The sequence below is a fragment of the Canis lupus genome, chromosome 5 (assembly GCF_011100685.1).
Source record: "Canis lupus familiaris isolate Mischka breed German Shepherd chromosome 5, alternate assembly UU_Cfam_GSD_1.0, whole genome shotgun sequence".
NCBI classification, from domain to species: Eukaryota; Metazoa; Chordata; class Mammalia; order Carnivora; family Canidae; genus Canis; species Canis lupus.
In genome coordinates, this window is record NC_049226.1 from 15,056,164 (window position 1) to 15,072,116 (window position 15,953).

At 39.3% G+C, this 15,953-nt stretch overlaps 1 protein-coding gene across 4 annotated transcripts in view; it reads left to right on the forward strand.

The window, feature by feature from the left end:
- Positions 1–3,969, forward strand: part of DDX6 (DEAD-box helicase 6) — a 32,420-nt gene extending 28,451 nt beyond the window's left edge. For all 4 annotated transcript variants that reach the window (XM_038535973.1, XM_038535972.1, XM_038535975.1 and 1 more), the window contains exons 13-14: positions 391–573; positions 1,981–3,969. In XM_038535973.1, the coding sequence (XP_038391901.1) occupies positions 391–566 (176 nt within the window). In that variant the 3' untranslated portion in view covers positions 567–573; positions 1,981–3,969. The remainder of the gene's footprint in view (positions 1–390; positions 574–1,980) is intronic.
- Positions 3,970–15,953: the final 11,984 nt, after the last annotated feature.

The window sequence follows — 15,953 nt, forward strand, 5'->3', positions numbered from 1 at the left end:
AACAGTGAATTAAAATTTACTTAGTTTTTTTATTTCTAATTTTTCTAGAGCATTTAAGAAAAGTTAAAATATTTTGACTGTATGCTTAAATTGATACAAAATTCACAAATGAGATCCTCACTTTTCTTATTAGGTAGTGCAGTCTATAACTACTATTTAGTATCTGTATTTTGGCAACTTTTGACACAAATGAGCCTCTTTTATCATTTGAAAAAGGCCTATAAATAGGGTACTGCTTTGGGCTGTGAAATCTGAAGGCATACACTGAGAATGGGACTGAACAAAACTGTTAATAATCTGGTATGCTTTTGCCACTGAGAGATTTGCACATACATATCGATTCTAATATTTAACTCCTTTTTAAAAAATCGATTAATGTTTTTTCATTAGGTCGCTTTGGTCATCTTGGCTTAGCCATCAACTTGATCACATATGATGATCGCTTCAACCTGAAAAGTATTGAGGAGCAGCTGGGAACAGAAATTAAACCGATCCCAAGCAACATTGACAAGAGCCTGTATGTGGCAGAATACCACAGCGAGCCCGTGGAGGATGAGAAGCCCTAACAAGCATGTGCGTACCCTGCATAGCGCTAGGGAGCATAGTGGTGAAAGAAAGGAAAGAAAGCAAGATCCTCCTTCCTGGAGGAAATTTGCTGTTACACCACACGTACTAGCAGAGACAGCGTAGAACCTGTTGGCATGAATGATGGTAAACCGGGTGTGCTTGGGGGAAGTTGTTGTCTCCTGAGAGAATCCATGGATACTGTTCTTGAATGCAGTTTTCCTGTATGATGTGATCCACGAGCAGTACTTAAGACAAATCCAGACTTCAAAATAAAGCAAAGTAGAATCTTTTTCTCAGCAACTTGAAGATGAAACTAATTTTTTTTGGTCTTTTATCACTTAGTCATTCTTCTTTTGTTAGTATCACTCTTAATTTCTACTGGACGTTGTAGTAAATCAAGATAATTACCTGAAGTACCTCGTTGCCAAATGTGTAATCAGGTTGTGAGGATAATTGTCTTTTTTTAAATACTCACTCTGGTTTCCTGTACCACCCTCTCTTTTCATTGGTGGACTATTGGGCTTTGCTAGCAGTGCTCAAAAGAAGACCCAGCATCAAGGAATTCAGGCTGTTTTGCAGTTTTTTCCAAGGGAAGTCTTTTATTTGAGAGGTGGTAATTTTTACATTACCAATGAGTATTTTTACCTGTTTTTTTTTTGTGGTTTTTTTTTTTTTTTTTTTAAGATTTATTTGAGACAGCACAAGCAGGGTGGGGGAGGGACAAGCAGACTCCCTGCAGAGCAGCATCCGCCACTCCCCCACCCTCGCCCCCCACCACCTCCCACCCCTGTGACCTGAGCCAACCAATGTGATGCTTAATCATCGTGGCGCCCCATATGCCTGTTACTCTAAGTTTCTGAATTACTCTTCACTTTAGTTTTCTTTCTTTCTTTCTTCTTCCCCCCGCCCCCTTAAATGTCAAACAAAATCCTCAGGCTAATGTAAAAGTAGCCTATGTTTGCTGGTATCCTGGGAAGCTATCAAATTTGTGGATGTTTAAAAAAAAAAATAGTTTCTTTCTTTCTTTTTTTTTTTAAAGATTTTATTTATTAATCATGAGAGACAGAGAGAGAGAGGCAGAGACACAGGCAGAGAGAGAAGCAGGCTCCGTGCAGGGAGCCCAACTGGGACTGGGACCTCGGATGAAGGCAGTGCTAAACTGCTGAGCCACCCGGGCTGCCCAGTTTCTCTTGATTTAACTGTTTTGGATATCAGAATTTAGAGGCTCTTGCTCTATCTCTGGGATTCCTAGCAGAAATGCCTTAATCCTAAGTGGATTGATTCTACAGCAGGCAAAGGCTCAGTAGAAGCCACTCCACAGAGCATTTGAGATGGAGATTGTGAAAACCTAGGTATCTTGGTTCATATTGTCTTCACAAAAGTTAATTTTAGATTTCTTCCTTCTTCCTTTAGGCTTTCACAAAATACAGAAGGCTCGTTTGGATCTGTGACACATCGTTTGGGGGGGATGCTCTTCTCTTTGTGGGTTTTTCATCTTCTTTTATTTTGGAACTATGAAGACTTAAAAGAGCTCAGACATTTTTTTCTTTTTTTTAACTGGTGAAGAGAAAAAGCTGAAAAGAAGGAATTTACCTTTTTTGTTCCACTTGTTTGCACTGTGTGCTGACTGAACATTAGTTGCACTAACTGCTGGTTTTTAAAAAATGTTTTCTGGGGAAGGGGGACAAGGAAGGAGGAGAAAGAAGAGAAGGGGAGAAACCCTGAAAAGAGAAGAATCTTGATGAACACACAAGCTTGTCTACAATTTCAAAATTCTCCAACAGCTGACTCTTGAGTGCATTTCAACTTCTCCCTAATTACTCATCCGTTTTTTAAGCCTGAAGAGCTTATTACTTATTTGTGCGAAGTGCCTTATGCTATGAGACCATTCAGAATATCATCTTTTAGACACAGCCCAAGAAATCAACAATAGTAGTTCTTTCCTTTTTTTATTTTTTTTTCCTTCCTATCTTTTTAAAATTTTTGTCTTTTTATTTTGATTTCAAGTTGGAGTCTCTCTCTTCCCTTTTTACCTGATACTCAAGCCCAGGGCTGGAAGATGACACGTATTAGTAATGTTAAACACCATTCTCTTTTTCTTTATGTGGAGGAGTTGATATGCAACTGCAGTTCATCCGCACTGTAAATACATGTATTTAAAAAAAAAAAAAACAATCCCAAGTAAAAATTTCTTCTGGGCTGAGTAGATTACAACATCATCGCTCCCAAAGGAAAGAGCAGTCTATCATTGCAGGAGCCATATGACAAGCCTTTGTGCTCTATAGCAGAACACTAAAGACTGGTTTACATACGCTTCCATTAGCAGTTATGGCACTTGATGTGTAGACATGTCAGAGCCTTGACCCTCTTTCCTCTGTGGCAAAGCGTGTCCCATAGAAAATTGGGTGTGTATACTTGTATAAACTTTGTAAATAAGTTTTTTTCTGGGTTCATATATATATATACATATATATATATTTTTTTTTTGGATGAAGGTTGCTGGGATTAAGGGGATTAGAATGATTATGGGAGCAGCTAAAGATGAGAGGGGCTCAGTTTTCCGCAACACTAAATTCTAAAAAGTACTTTGGCCTCTTTAGTAGAGAGAGCAGACCTCTGTGGTGACCCTGTGTTGGAAGAGGGACCTGGAAGTCTGGGATTTATTGTTTGCTGCCACACTGTATCATCTAATACCTTTGGAGAACACCTGCCAGAGAGAGCAAAGAAACTTCAGAAACCTATAACTCAAGATGTTATTTTTGAGAAGCTCTCTCTGATTTTGCTTCTTCCTCCCCTTTTAAAGAAAGTTTGAGGAACTTTTCAAGCTCAGCAAAAGGGGACAAAGATTAATCTCCCTTGCAGTGTGGAAATTCAGTTGCGTGGCAGTGTCTGAGCAGTATATGTACAAAGCATGGATTTTGCATTTCAGAATATTAGCCAGTACCAGCTTTGGTAATGTTAGCAGTTCTGGAGCTTACTTTCTGTGGATCACTTCCTGTACTGTGTTAAGTGTGTTGCCCTCTGCCCACCTTGATACATAAACTTGCAGGAATGGGCAACTCCTGAGAGCTGTTAACTTTCATGCTAAAGAAAGCTGCTTGCCATCCTCTTGCTTTGTGACAAGAATTATCTGTCATTTTGCATTGTAAATTGCTGGCAAATGCTTTACAGTCAATAGTGTTGCTTTAAATTGTGCCCCTCCCAACATGCTTGATGTTTGGCCTGATCTCCAGGCAAAAGGAGTGAGATGAATCAAAACCAGTGAACTTTTTTTTTTTAAATGTTTTTAATTCCCTTTTAACCCAGTGTACTAGGTCAATCAGGAGGCATCTAGGGTTTAAAAAAAAAAGCAAAAAATAAAATGAAAAAAATTTGTTTTCCATATTCCATTTTTTCGAAACCCTAAAATATTACAAGAGAAGTCCTGCATATGCTTTCGTGCTTAACTCATGGATAAAAAAATCAATTATTTAAAGTTGCTTTTTTTTGACTCTTGCGTAGTTCTAAGCAAAACTATTTTGTGACTCACCCAAAACTCCTTAGGATCAAAATCCTACAGATGCCTCCTGATCAGACATAGCCCTAACTCCTTAAAAAATCTGTAGCAAGAGCTGCACAGTACAAACCCAAAAAGAGTAAGCTCATTTATTTGGTATTCAAGCTATGTTCTATCCAGCCAATGTTGGTTACTAAATACAAGCCCTAATTAAGAAAATAACTCTTTTCCAGGGGGCGGCGGGGGGGGGGGGGACGGGGGGAGGGAATTTAGAAGGCATCAACTTTTGACCAAAAATATCTTGCCCTTGTACTGATGCAGCTCTCTCTTTCTTCCCCACCTCTGGCGAGATAAGAGGGATCATTCATTATAGAAGAAAAGCAAGAAAGGCTTGTAAATGCAATTTGATATCTCGCTAGAGAGAGAGTAGGTGACAAAAACAGCGCAGTCTCGTTTGCTATCCTCAGACTGTGCCCGGTGCCACATGCCTGTGGGTCCCTCTTAAAGCACAGACTTAATTGAAAGTATTACTGAAGTATAGCCTCTGATGAGGAGTGGCACTTAAACTATCTGGGACACCACTATTGGACACAGTTCTGTAGAGGCAGCTGTCCAGTTTTGGTGCTGGACTCTTGAATAGGAATTATTAAATGGAAAGATGCTCTAAGGACTAGGTCAAGGCCTAGTCTTTTTTTTTTTTTTTCTTTTTTTTTTAAGTCCCCCCTCACTATAAGAAGCATTGTTATTAGAAATTGTTTTTGTGTTCTTTCCACTATTGGGTGTCTGTTTTCAGTAATGGTAATATTTTTTCCGGTGATTCATTTGGATGAAACTTTTCCCTATTTTTAATATTTAAATTATGTCCAACTCGCGGTTTTGCCTGTGGTTGTAGTTGTGTAATGGGTTATGGACTGTTACACACCTTGCTGCCTCTGGGCCTGTGTTTTGTTTTTCTCTTCCCATACATTCCAACGGAGAAACTTTCTTGTCTTTCCCTTGGGAACAGAATAATCTAAGGGAGAAGCAAATCTAAATCTATTTCTCAATTATTTTCACGTTGGCCCCAGCATCATAATATGGGTGGGCCCCAATGGCTAGGGGGCGGGGGGAGGAATTGGTTATCAGTATTTGTTTTCAGAATGAGATGGGAGCATCTTTCCTTTGCTGTGTGCTTTGTGTTTGATACCATCATGCTTGAGTTAGAACCAGACAACTCAACACAAAGCCTTGAGTATAAATTTGTTGGAATCAAAACATCTCATTCTGATCACTTGGTTTCATTTGGGTTTTTTTTTTCTTTTCTTTTTTTTTTTTTAATAGGGGTGGGAGGGAGGTTACTATGCCCCAAAAGGGAGGGTGTCTGCACTAAGGATTTAGAAACACTTTGGAAACTCATAACCTCATCAGAAATGGCCTTTAGCCACACTCCTGACCTTCTAGATGAGTACAAAAAGATGAAATGATTTTTGGGAATTAAGCCATTTATTTTATTTTTTTTTTTATTTATTTTTTTTTAAGCCATTTATTTTAATTTGCTACTTTTTTCAGTGTTCTGTGTATCTTAAAAATTGTTACTGTGGAATCATTTTCTGACAAAATACTTTTGTCAAAATTTTTGGCTTCATGGGAGCTGAAGTCCGTCAATGTTTTGGTGAAATTAAGTGGACTTTGGTGAGCTTATAGTTATACTTTATATCCTTAAAGATATGTTTTTTAAAACTCCCCCCAAAAAATCTCTGGTCTAAAAACTCATCTTTGGGGTAAAGAGTTAAGTGTCCAAAGGTTACAACAGTTCATGAGGTTAGAGGGAGCTAGCCTGGCACCTGGACTCTGCCCCTCCACAGCTGACAGATTCCAGCAGAAGTGTGTTTAAATTCTCCAGTAGACAGTACTGGGCAGGGCAAGGGAGGGGGTAGGGCTGGGTTATTAAGATACAGGCTTCTGTATTTTAACCAATGGTTGTGGGGGAGGGGTGCCTGGAGAAAACAAAGTCACTTCCCTTTTTTGAAACAAAACTAAAACTTGAAAAAAATTATTTTTGTTTAGTAAAAATGGGGTAGAATTCCAATGTCCCTAGCCACAAGGGACCAGTTCCACTGAGAAATGAACAGTGGGGACTCAAAATTTTGAAAACATTTGGGGAAAGGGAAAATTGGCTTTCTGTTAATTGGCAAATGTTCCAGTGGGACTCTGTTTTTGTTGGGATGTGTTATGTTGTATGTACACATATATATGGACCAGAGTCTGCCGAGTTTATAAGGTTCAGGAAAAAAATGGTTGATAAAATCTTGGTTTTTGTTAATTTATCTCAATAAAAGCCCACTGGAACTCCAACTGTGTGTGTGCAGTGTGTCTTTAGGTTGTGTTTAGGAATCCTTGTTTGAGAACATTTTACTAAAGTAATGGACCCGGTAAGGCAGTAGGACATTGTCAGCACTGGTCCTGTAAACCAGTTGAGTAAAGATTATTTAAGACTGAACCTACCTATGAATGGAATGTGTGCAAAGAAGTGCAAGATAACTGATGAAAGAAATCAAAAGACCTAAGCAAGAAATTCAGGCAACTTCAACACAGCCCCTTGTTCTAACTCCAAAAGAAATACTTAGGTATAACTAACAAAATGTGGACAACACTTAATATGCTGAAAGCCGCAAAATCTGATAAAAGAAATTGAGAGATGCAATGTTCGTGGATTACAATGCCGTAACAATTTTGAAAAAAAAAAAATTGAAGGGCTTACTGACCTGTTTTTTTTTTTTTTGTAACCTGTTTTCAAGACAACTACACCAAAGTTGTAAATGCAGTTCTTTCACTACATTGTCTATGAAGAAATGTAGGGGAACTTCAACCTTTCCGTCTAAAGAGCAGAGAAGAGATTGCAGAGTTAGTGCCACTGACAGAGATTTGAAACACTAGTCATTCTTACTGTATCTTCAACACACATTTGGTCTGTGCAGACAACAAATAGATTATAGAGAAGGTATAGTGATTATCATAAACATTATTAACCAGGTGATGATTTCCATTGCAACTACTGTTCCAGATGTGTGCTTTTTGCTGAAGAAAATCAAATTCTCTGCCACCTGGAATGTAGCTACTGATGTTTTTCCCCCTCTAAACATTGTAAAGGCCAACCTATTTGCAATCAGCTCAATGGACCAACAGTACAACATGTATGTCAGGCCTCTATTACTCCTCTAATCTACAGAGACTGATCATTGAATTCTACAGGATATGCGGCCCACTATAATATGGACATGGTGAGCAGAATGTAGCATCTACCTGGATACTTCGGTAAAACTCAAGCATGCTAGAGGATAGGAACTAGATTTCACAGAAAATCATGGACTTGCATCAATGAAATTCTAGGGATCCAACGGACCAGGACATGTTGCAATATCCCATTCTAGGGGTAGGACAAATTGCTACCTCTGGCCTCTCCTACGACTAAGAAGTATAATGCCTAGTGGGCTTCTTTGGATTTTTTTTTTTTTTTAAGATTTTATTTATTCATGAGGGAGAAGCAGGCTCCCTAAGGGGAGCCACTTGCAGAATCCCAGGATCACACCCTCAGCCAAAGGCAGATGCTCAACCACTGAGTAACCCAGGCCCCCCTTGGATTTTGAAGGCAATATATAGTGAGTGTGTCACTCTTTAGTCATTTGCTGAGAAATCAGAATTGTTGCCATTTTTAAGAGTGGTCCAGAACAAGAGAAGGCTCTGCAAAAGGTCCAAGCTGCAGTACAGGTTGCTTTGCCGCTAGAGCCTTATGATCTAGCAGACCCAATGATCTTGAAGTACGTTTGGCAAATAGGGATGCTCGAATTGAGACTTTGGCAGTCTCCTTTCTGTGAATGACAGCACAGTCCTTTAGGATTTTCAAGAAAAGCTATCCTCTGAAGAAAAAGTATTCCTCCTTTTAAGAAACAGTTTCTAGCTTGCTATTGGGCCTTAGGAAGGACTGACTGCTTGACCACCAAGCATTCCCAAATTATCTGAATTGCCCATCATAATTGGATGTTGCCTGACTCATCAAGTCATAAGGCAACTTCGGGTTTTGCTTAATTCCCAAGAAAAAACATGCTTCCTCCAGAGAACTCAGCAGAGGTTCCATTAAACTGAAAACTGAGATCGCCACTTACGACTTGTGCCTGCTTTGTGCTTCTCTTGCTAATGAACCAGCAAGCAGCTTTGTGGTGATTGATCCAAGTTTGAAAGGGGAAATTGGGTTGTGATCACACAAAGAAAGGAAGAAATGTCTGGATTGCAGCAGATACGGGGCTACTCTTAATTTTACCATATAATGTGATAAAAGCTAGAGGAGGGCAGCCCCGGAGGCTCAACAGTTTAGCACCGCCTTCAGCCCGGGGCATGATCTTGGAGTCCCGGGGTAGAGTCCCACGTCGGGCTCCCTGAGAAGCATGGAGCCTGCTTTTCCCTCTGCCTGTGTCTCTGCCTCTGTGTGTGTGTGTGTGTGTGTGTGTGTGTGTGTGTGTGTGTGTCATGAATAAATAAAATCTTAAAAAAAAAAAGTGGAAAACTACAACTTAGTGCAGGCTGGACTAATAAAAGCTCAGATTCTACAGGAATGAAGGTTTGGGTCATTCTACCATGCAAGGAATTAGGACTATCCAAGGTACTTGTGCAGGGCAAAGGAAATCCGGAATGGGTAGTGGAAGAAGGAAGTTACAGATACCATTTATGACCAGTTGTAGAAATGAGTATGAGTATTTCTTATTATAAACTTATCAGGTATATATCAACTAATTCTTTTTCTCTTCTCTCATTCTACCATCCAAAAAGTATTAATAGAGATGAGAGGGGATTTTGACTTTAGAAAAGGCTTGAACGTCACCTGGAAATAATGTGACATAAGAATTTGTATTCTCTTTTGGGGAGATGGTTAGCATGTTCTTGATTTAAGTAGGCTTTGTGCCCAACGTGGGACTTGAACTCATGACTTCAATATTGGATGCATGCTCTACCAACTTAGCCAACCAGATATCCCTGTTTTTTGTTGTTATTTTGATGAACTATGCATGAAGTATGTTAATCAGAAGTATGATTTGCTGTTTATTTGGAAGTTTAATATGGTTAAAAGAGGTGTGACCAAATGTCAGGTTAATATAGGATGGAACTTTGTGGTTTTATAATTTGTCTACAGAGCTAATCTAGATTTACATTTCCCAGAATCCCCTTCCTTCTTTGGGTAAGAGATCAAAGTTGTCCCAATGAAAATTTGCACAATATTTGGGAGGTGGGACTAAGGCAGCTAACATTAACAATCTGAAGGTCATTGTGGTCAGAGATGCTAGAAAGGTGCCAGAAAGTTCCATTTCCTCCTGCTTTTTTCCCTCGTTTTGCATCCTTGCTCTTGCTCCATGCCCAGCTTTTCCTTATTACTAGTTCTGCTGAACGACAGCAACCCCAGACCTATTGCCAGACCACTTGGCTGTGAATTCAGAGTGTAGCTATGAAGAGACAACAGCTTTCAATCGTCTATTCCAGTCTCTTCTGTGATCCCATTCCAGCAGCTGATATGCCTCCCAGATTTACCTGAAAGCACTAACTTGTTCACCCTGGGTAGTGTTTAAGAGAGCTGACTGGTGATTTTTCCCCTGGTTTTCCAACACCCTCTTTTGGACCATTACTTCCAGTGTCTCCTCTAGTTATGTAAAGCAGTGACTCTCACACATCAACATGTATCTGAATCACCTGGAAGGCTTTTTAACACGTTTCCTGAGTCTCACCTTCAGAGCTTCTGATTCAGTAGGCCTGTGATGGGGCCTAGATATTTACTACATTCCTAACAAACTCTCAAGTAATGCTGACAATTGTTGTTGGTTAGGGACCACACTTTGATAACCACTGGAATAAAATTCCTGTAATACAAAGAATTCTTTGTAATATCCACTGTAGTTCTCCTTCCTTGATTTAATTCTGGCCAATACAGAGCCCTAGAGGACATGGGAGAAGAAAAGAAATGTAAAACTATAAATGTGCAATTAGGAACATGCCAGTGGAGGTTGGGGAAAAGGGCTACTGCCTTCCACTTCCTGCCAAAGAAAAAGTAACAGTGACCAGATCTACTCCCTTTCCTGAAACAACCAACCATGGATAATATATGAAGCAATAGTTTTTAAGACACTGGACATCAGCCAGTGAAAGGCAGTGAAACCTGAAGAGGAGAAAGTGAGATAAGCCCTATAGTTATGATCACCAAACTTACTGTCCTGAAAGAGTTTCCGCCATGATGCAGGAAAGGGAGCCAACAAACTGAGTTGAAGAAACAGAGTGAATTCTGAGAAGGCGAAGCAGATGGAGTTTACAGGACACGGTACCAGAGAGGAGAGCTGCACAGAAAAAGAGCTTCAGAGATGTGCTGAGAGTCCTCTAAGGTTTTTCTTTTCTTTTCTTTTTTTTTTAAGATTTTACTTATTTATGAGAGAGGCAGAGACATAGGCAGAGGGAGAAGTAGGTTCCATGCAGGAAGCCCAATATGGGACTTGATCCCAGACTCTGGGATCGTGCCCTGAGCCAAAGGCAGATGCTCAACCGCTGAGCCACCCAGTGTCCCTCCCCTAGAGTATTGATCAGCCCAAGCATGTGCAGAAACTACTTGAGGCAGAAGAAAGAACTACTCAAAAGAATTAGGGGGAAGAGTGCCCAATGCTCAAATGGGGTTGGAAGTGTTCTCTTCCCATCAGGCAGATTGGAAAACTGATTCATGGGGCATGAGATAGAGTACTCAGAAAGGTCTTGGCTCAGTAATGGAAAATAGAGTGAGCACAGATATGGTTCCATTTATCAAATCTTAAAAAACAATACCTGAAAGCATCAAACACTTTCCAAATAACCCAGATCGAAGTTCAAGAATATTTATAGGAGTATAAAAACTGTAGCACCCAACAAGGTAAAATTCCTAATATCTGGCAGCTGTTTTTTTAAAAAATATGCCAAAAAAGCAAAAAAGTATGACAGGATTAGGAGAATCATCAGTCAGAACTGACCCAGATATTAGAATTACCAGACAAGGACATTAAAACAATTATAACTCTGTCCCAGATAGTCCAAAATTTAAGTAAAGAGAAGATGCTGAAAAATCAAACCAAAAAACAGAAAAAAAAAAAAAAAAAACCTCCAACTTCTAGAGATGAAAACTACAATGTCTGAGATGAAAATTTTACTGGAGCAGATGGACAGCAGATTAGACGCTGCAGAAAAAAAGATGAGTAACCTCGAAGACGTAGCAATAGAGATAATCCAAAATGAAAAAATCTGTTTAATGAACAGAGTATCAGTGAGCTATAGAACAATTTCAAGTGGCCTAATATCTGTGTAATATGTGTCCTCAAAGATGGGGAGAAGTAAGGGGTAGAAAAATTTTTTGAAGGAATAATGGCTCAAATTTTAAAAATTTGATTAAAACTATAAACCCACAGATCCAAGAATCTCAATTAAACCTAAGCACAAGAAATATGAAAACTATAAGATATATCATAATCAAATTGCTCAAAACCAAAGATAAAGGAAAATTTATAAGCATCTAGAAGCACACACACACACATATTATGTACAGAGGAGCAAAAATAAAAATGAGAGATTTCTTATCAAAAAAAGAGAGAAGTCAGTAAAGCAATATATTTAAAGTACTAAAAGAAAAAAACCATTAACCTTGAATTTTATACCCATTAAAATACATTTAAAAATGAAGACTAAATAAATTTTCAGACATACAAAAGCTAAAAGAATTCATTATTACCAGACCCACACTGTAAGAAGTACTAAAGGAAAAGCCAAGATGAAATAAAATCAGGGACTCGTGGGTGGCTCAGTGGTTGAGCAAGCGCCTTTGGCCCAGAGTGTGATCCTGGGATACCGGGATCCTGGGCTCGAGTCCCACGTTGGGCTCCCTGCATGGAGCCTGCTTCTCCCTCTGCCTGTGTCTCTGCCTCTCTCTCTCTCTCTCCCTCTCTCTGTGTCTCTCATGAATAAATAAAATATTTTTAAAAAAATAAAATCATGTGGAAATATGGATCTAGATAAAGGAAATAAACACTAAAAAGGGTAACTACATGGATAAACATATATTTTATTATTATTTTAGTACCTTTAAAAGGTTATTTGTTTAAACAAAAATAATAAAAATGTAGTGTGGGGTTTTAAATATATATAAAAGGATGAGGGCACACCTGGGTGACTCAGTTAAGCATCCAATTTTTTTTTTTTAAGATTTTATTTATTTATCCATGAAAGACACACAGAGAGAGGTAGAGACACAGGCAGAGGGAAAAGTAGGCTCCATGCAGGGAGCCCAATGTGGGACTTGATCCCTGGACCCCAGGATCATGCCCTGGGCCAAAGGCAGGCACTAAACCGCTGAACCATCCAGGGATCCTCTAAGTGTCTAATTCTTGATCTCAGCTCAGGTCTTGATCTCAGGGTCATGAGTTCAAGCACTGGACTGTGTTCCAAACTGGGCATGGAAACCACTTAAAAATTATATGTAAAAGGATGGACTGTCTGGCTGGTTCAGCTGGTAGAGCATGTGACTCTTGATCTTGGGGTTTTGAGTTTAAGCCCCACATTGAGTGTGGAGATTGCTTAAAAATAAAATCTTAAAAATATATATATGTATAAAAGGAAAATACATGCCAACGACAGAAAATCATGAGGGAAGAAATGGAAATGTTCTATTGCAAGGTTCTAATTCTATACTTACACTGGGATAATATCACTTGAAAGTAGACTGTGATGAATTATGATGCATTCTGTAAACAACAAGCAACCACTAACCTAACAAAACACAGAGTTATAGCTAATGAGCCAGAAAAGGAAATAAAATAGAATCATAAAAAAAAAACACAGTTCATCCAAAGAAGGCTAAAAATAAGAAAAAGGGGGTAAAAAGAATATATGGAACAATAGAAAATGCATAGCAAGCTGACAAACATAAACCTAATCTTATCAATAATCAGATTAAATGTGATAGTACTACATATCCATTTGGATGACTAATATTAAAAAGACAATGTCGAGGTGCCTGAAATGTTCAGTCAGTTAAGCATCTGCCTTCGGCTCAGGTCATGATTCCAGGGTCCTGGGATAGAGTCCCATGTTGGGCTCCCTGCTCAGTGGGAAGTCTCCTTCTCCCTCTCCCTCTGCCCCTTCTCACCCCCACTTATGTGAACACTCTCTCTCTCAAATAAATGGATAAATCTTTTTTTCTTTATTTATTCATGAGAGAGGCAGGGACATAGGCAGAGGGAGAAGCAGGCTCCTCGCAGGGAGCCCAATGTGGGACTCGATCCCTGGACCCCAGGATCATGCCCTGAGCTGAAGGTGGATGCTCAACGGCTGAGCCACCCAGGGGCCCCAATGAATAAATACTAAAAAAAAAAAAAAAAAAAAAAAAAGACAATGTTAGCAAGGTTGTGGAAGAACTGGAACTCTTCTATGTTTTTTGTGGGAATGTAAATGAAAAGCAGGCTGACAGTTTCTTCTAAAGTTAAATAAAATGGGGTGCCTGGGTGGCTCAGTGGGTTAAATGTCTGTCTTTGGCTCAGGTCATGATCCCAGGTCCCTGGGATCAAGTCCTGAGTCAGGCTCCCTGTTCAGTGGGAAGTCTGCTTCTCCATGTCCCTCTCCGCCTCCCCCTTGCTTGTGCTCTCTCTCTCCCTCTCTCTCAAATAAATAAATAAATAAATAAAATCTTTTTTAAAAAGTTAAACATATACCTACCATATGATCCAGCCATTCCACTCTTAACTATTTATCCAAGAAAAACAAAAGCATATGTCCATATAAAGTCTTGTATATGAATGTTCAGAGCAGCTTTATTTGTAATAGCCAAAAAGTAGAAAAAGTCAAAATATATATACATATCAACAGACAAATAAACAATGGATGGGATGAGTAGGTGGCTCAGCGGTTGAGCGTCTGCCTTTGGCCCAGGGTGTGATCCTGGGATCCCGGGATCAAGTCCTGCATTGGGCTCCCTGCATGGAGCCTGATTCTTCTCCCTCTGCCTGTGTCTCTGCCTCTTTCTCTCTCTGTGTCTCTCATGAATAAATAAATAAAATATTTTTAAAAATAACAAATAATAAAATTTGGGCAGCCCGGATGGCTCAGCAGTTTAGCACCGCCTTCGGCCCAGAGCCTGATTCTGGAGGCCTGGGATCAAGTCCCACGTCGGGCTCCCTGTATAGAGCTTGCTTCTCCCTCTGCCTGTGTCTCTGCCTCTCTCTCTCTCTGTGTCTCTCATGAATAAATAAATAAAATCTTAAAAAAATATTCTAGAAAATGCAAACTAACTTATGATGACAAGAAGCAGATCAGTGGTTGCCTGTGGAGGGAGGGATGGGAGGGAGGAAAGGATCATAGGTATGTGCTGAAACTCCTGGGAGTGGTACATATATTCATTACCTTGATTGTGATGATGGTTTAACCCATTAAAACATTAAATTGCACACTCTCAATATCTGTAGTTTATTGTGAGTGAATTACACTTCAGTAAATCTATTTTTAAAATATAGTGCATATAGGGAGAACCAGAAAGCCTTAGGGAAGTTTTGAATGAATCATATGTAAGTCACAGAGCACATAGAGCTGCAGACCAAGACCTGGACTGATTGTAAGGACTATAACGTTGCAGCACATGTTTGAACTCTCAATCCTACAAAGCCTCTTACATTACAGAAGGACATGGTCTGAGATACAAGATGAAGCTTTTAGACATACATCAACCAGACTAAATCCTGAACTTTCTCCACTCTTTAAGCAATGGCTGCACATAGTGCTTCTTTCCAAAGAGGACAGTATGGAAAGAAAGGAGGAAAACAATAACTTGATAGTGGAGAAAACTGACAAACACAACTTTGGCCTGGTGACCAAGGTCAGGATCAACAGTGAAAAGTCATGTTGATAGTATGTACTGTGATATGAGGTGATGAGAATGGCACTTTATGTCTTGTGGTTCTTCCTCCCCCAAACCCACGACCCTAGTATAGCCATGAGAAAAATATCAGACACTTAAAATTAAGGGACATTCTACAAAATACTTGACCTGTATCCCTCAACACTGTAAAGGTCATTAAAAACAAACAAACAACAACAATAGAAAAAAAAATAAGGAAAGTTTGGGGTGCCTGGCTGGCTCTGCTGATAAGAGTGTGCTACTCTTGATCTCGGGCTGGTGAATTGGAGCCTGGTGTTGGGAGTTGAATTAACTGAAAAAAATTTTTAATTTAATTTAAAAAACCAAAACCAAAACCAAAGAAAGTCTGAGAAACTGTCGCAGCTAACAGTTGCCTAAGGAGACATGATGACTAAATACAAAGTGGTATCCTGGATGATATTAGAAGAAAAAGAGGCATAAGTGAAAAACTGAGGAAATCTGAGTAAAATGTGGGCTTTAGTTACTAATCATGTTTCAATATTGGTTCATGAATGGTGACAAATATGCTGTAGGAATGTGAGATGTTAATAACAGTGGAACTGGGTGTAAGGTACATGAAAAGTATACTATCTTGGCAACTTCTCTGTAAGTCTTGAACTATTCTAAAATTATATTTTTTTAAGATATATTTATTTATTTGAGGGGGGAAGAGCAGAGGAAGAGAGAGAGAGAGAGAGAAACCCAAGCAGACTCCATGCTGAACACAGCGTCCAATGCATGCAGGGCTCTAGCTCATGACCCTGACATCACGACCTGAGCTGAAACCAAGAGTTGGGCACTTAACCAACAGAGCCCCAAATTAAGTGTATTTTTTTTTTTATTGTAAACCTCATAAATGGCTCTCTCTCGGAATTAGGTTGGGGACACCTTCAGATTCTAATGTTATAAGGCCAATAAAATCTCTCAAGGTCTTAAATAAATAAATTCCTAAGC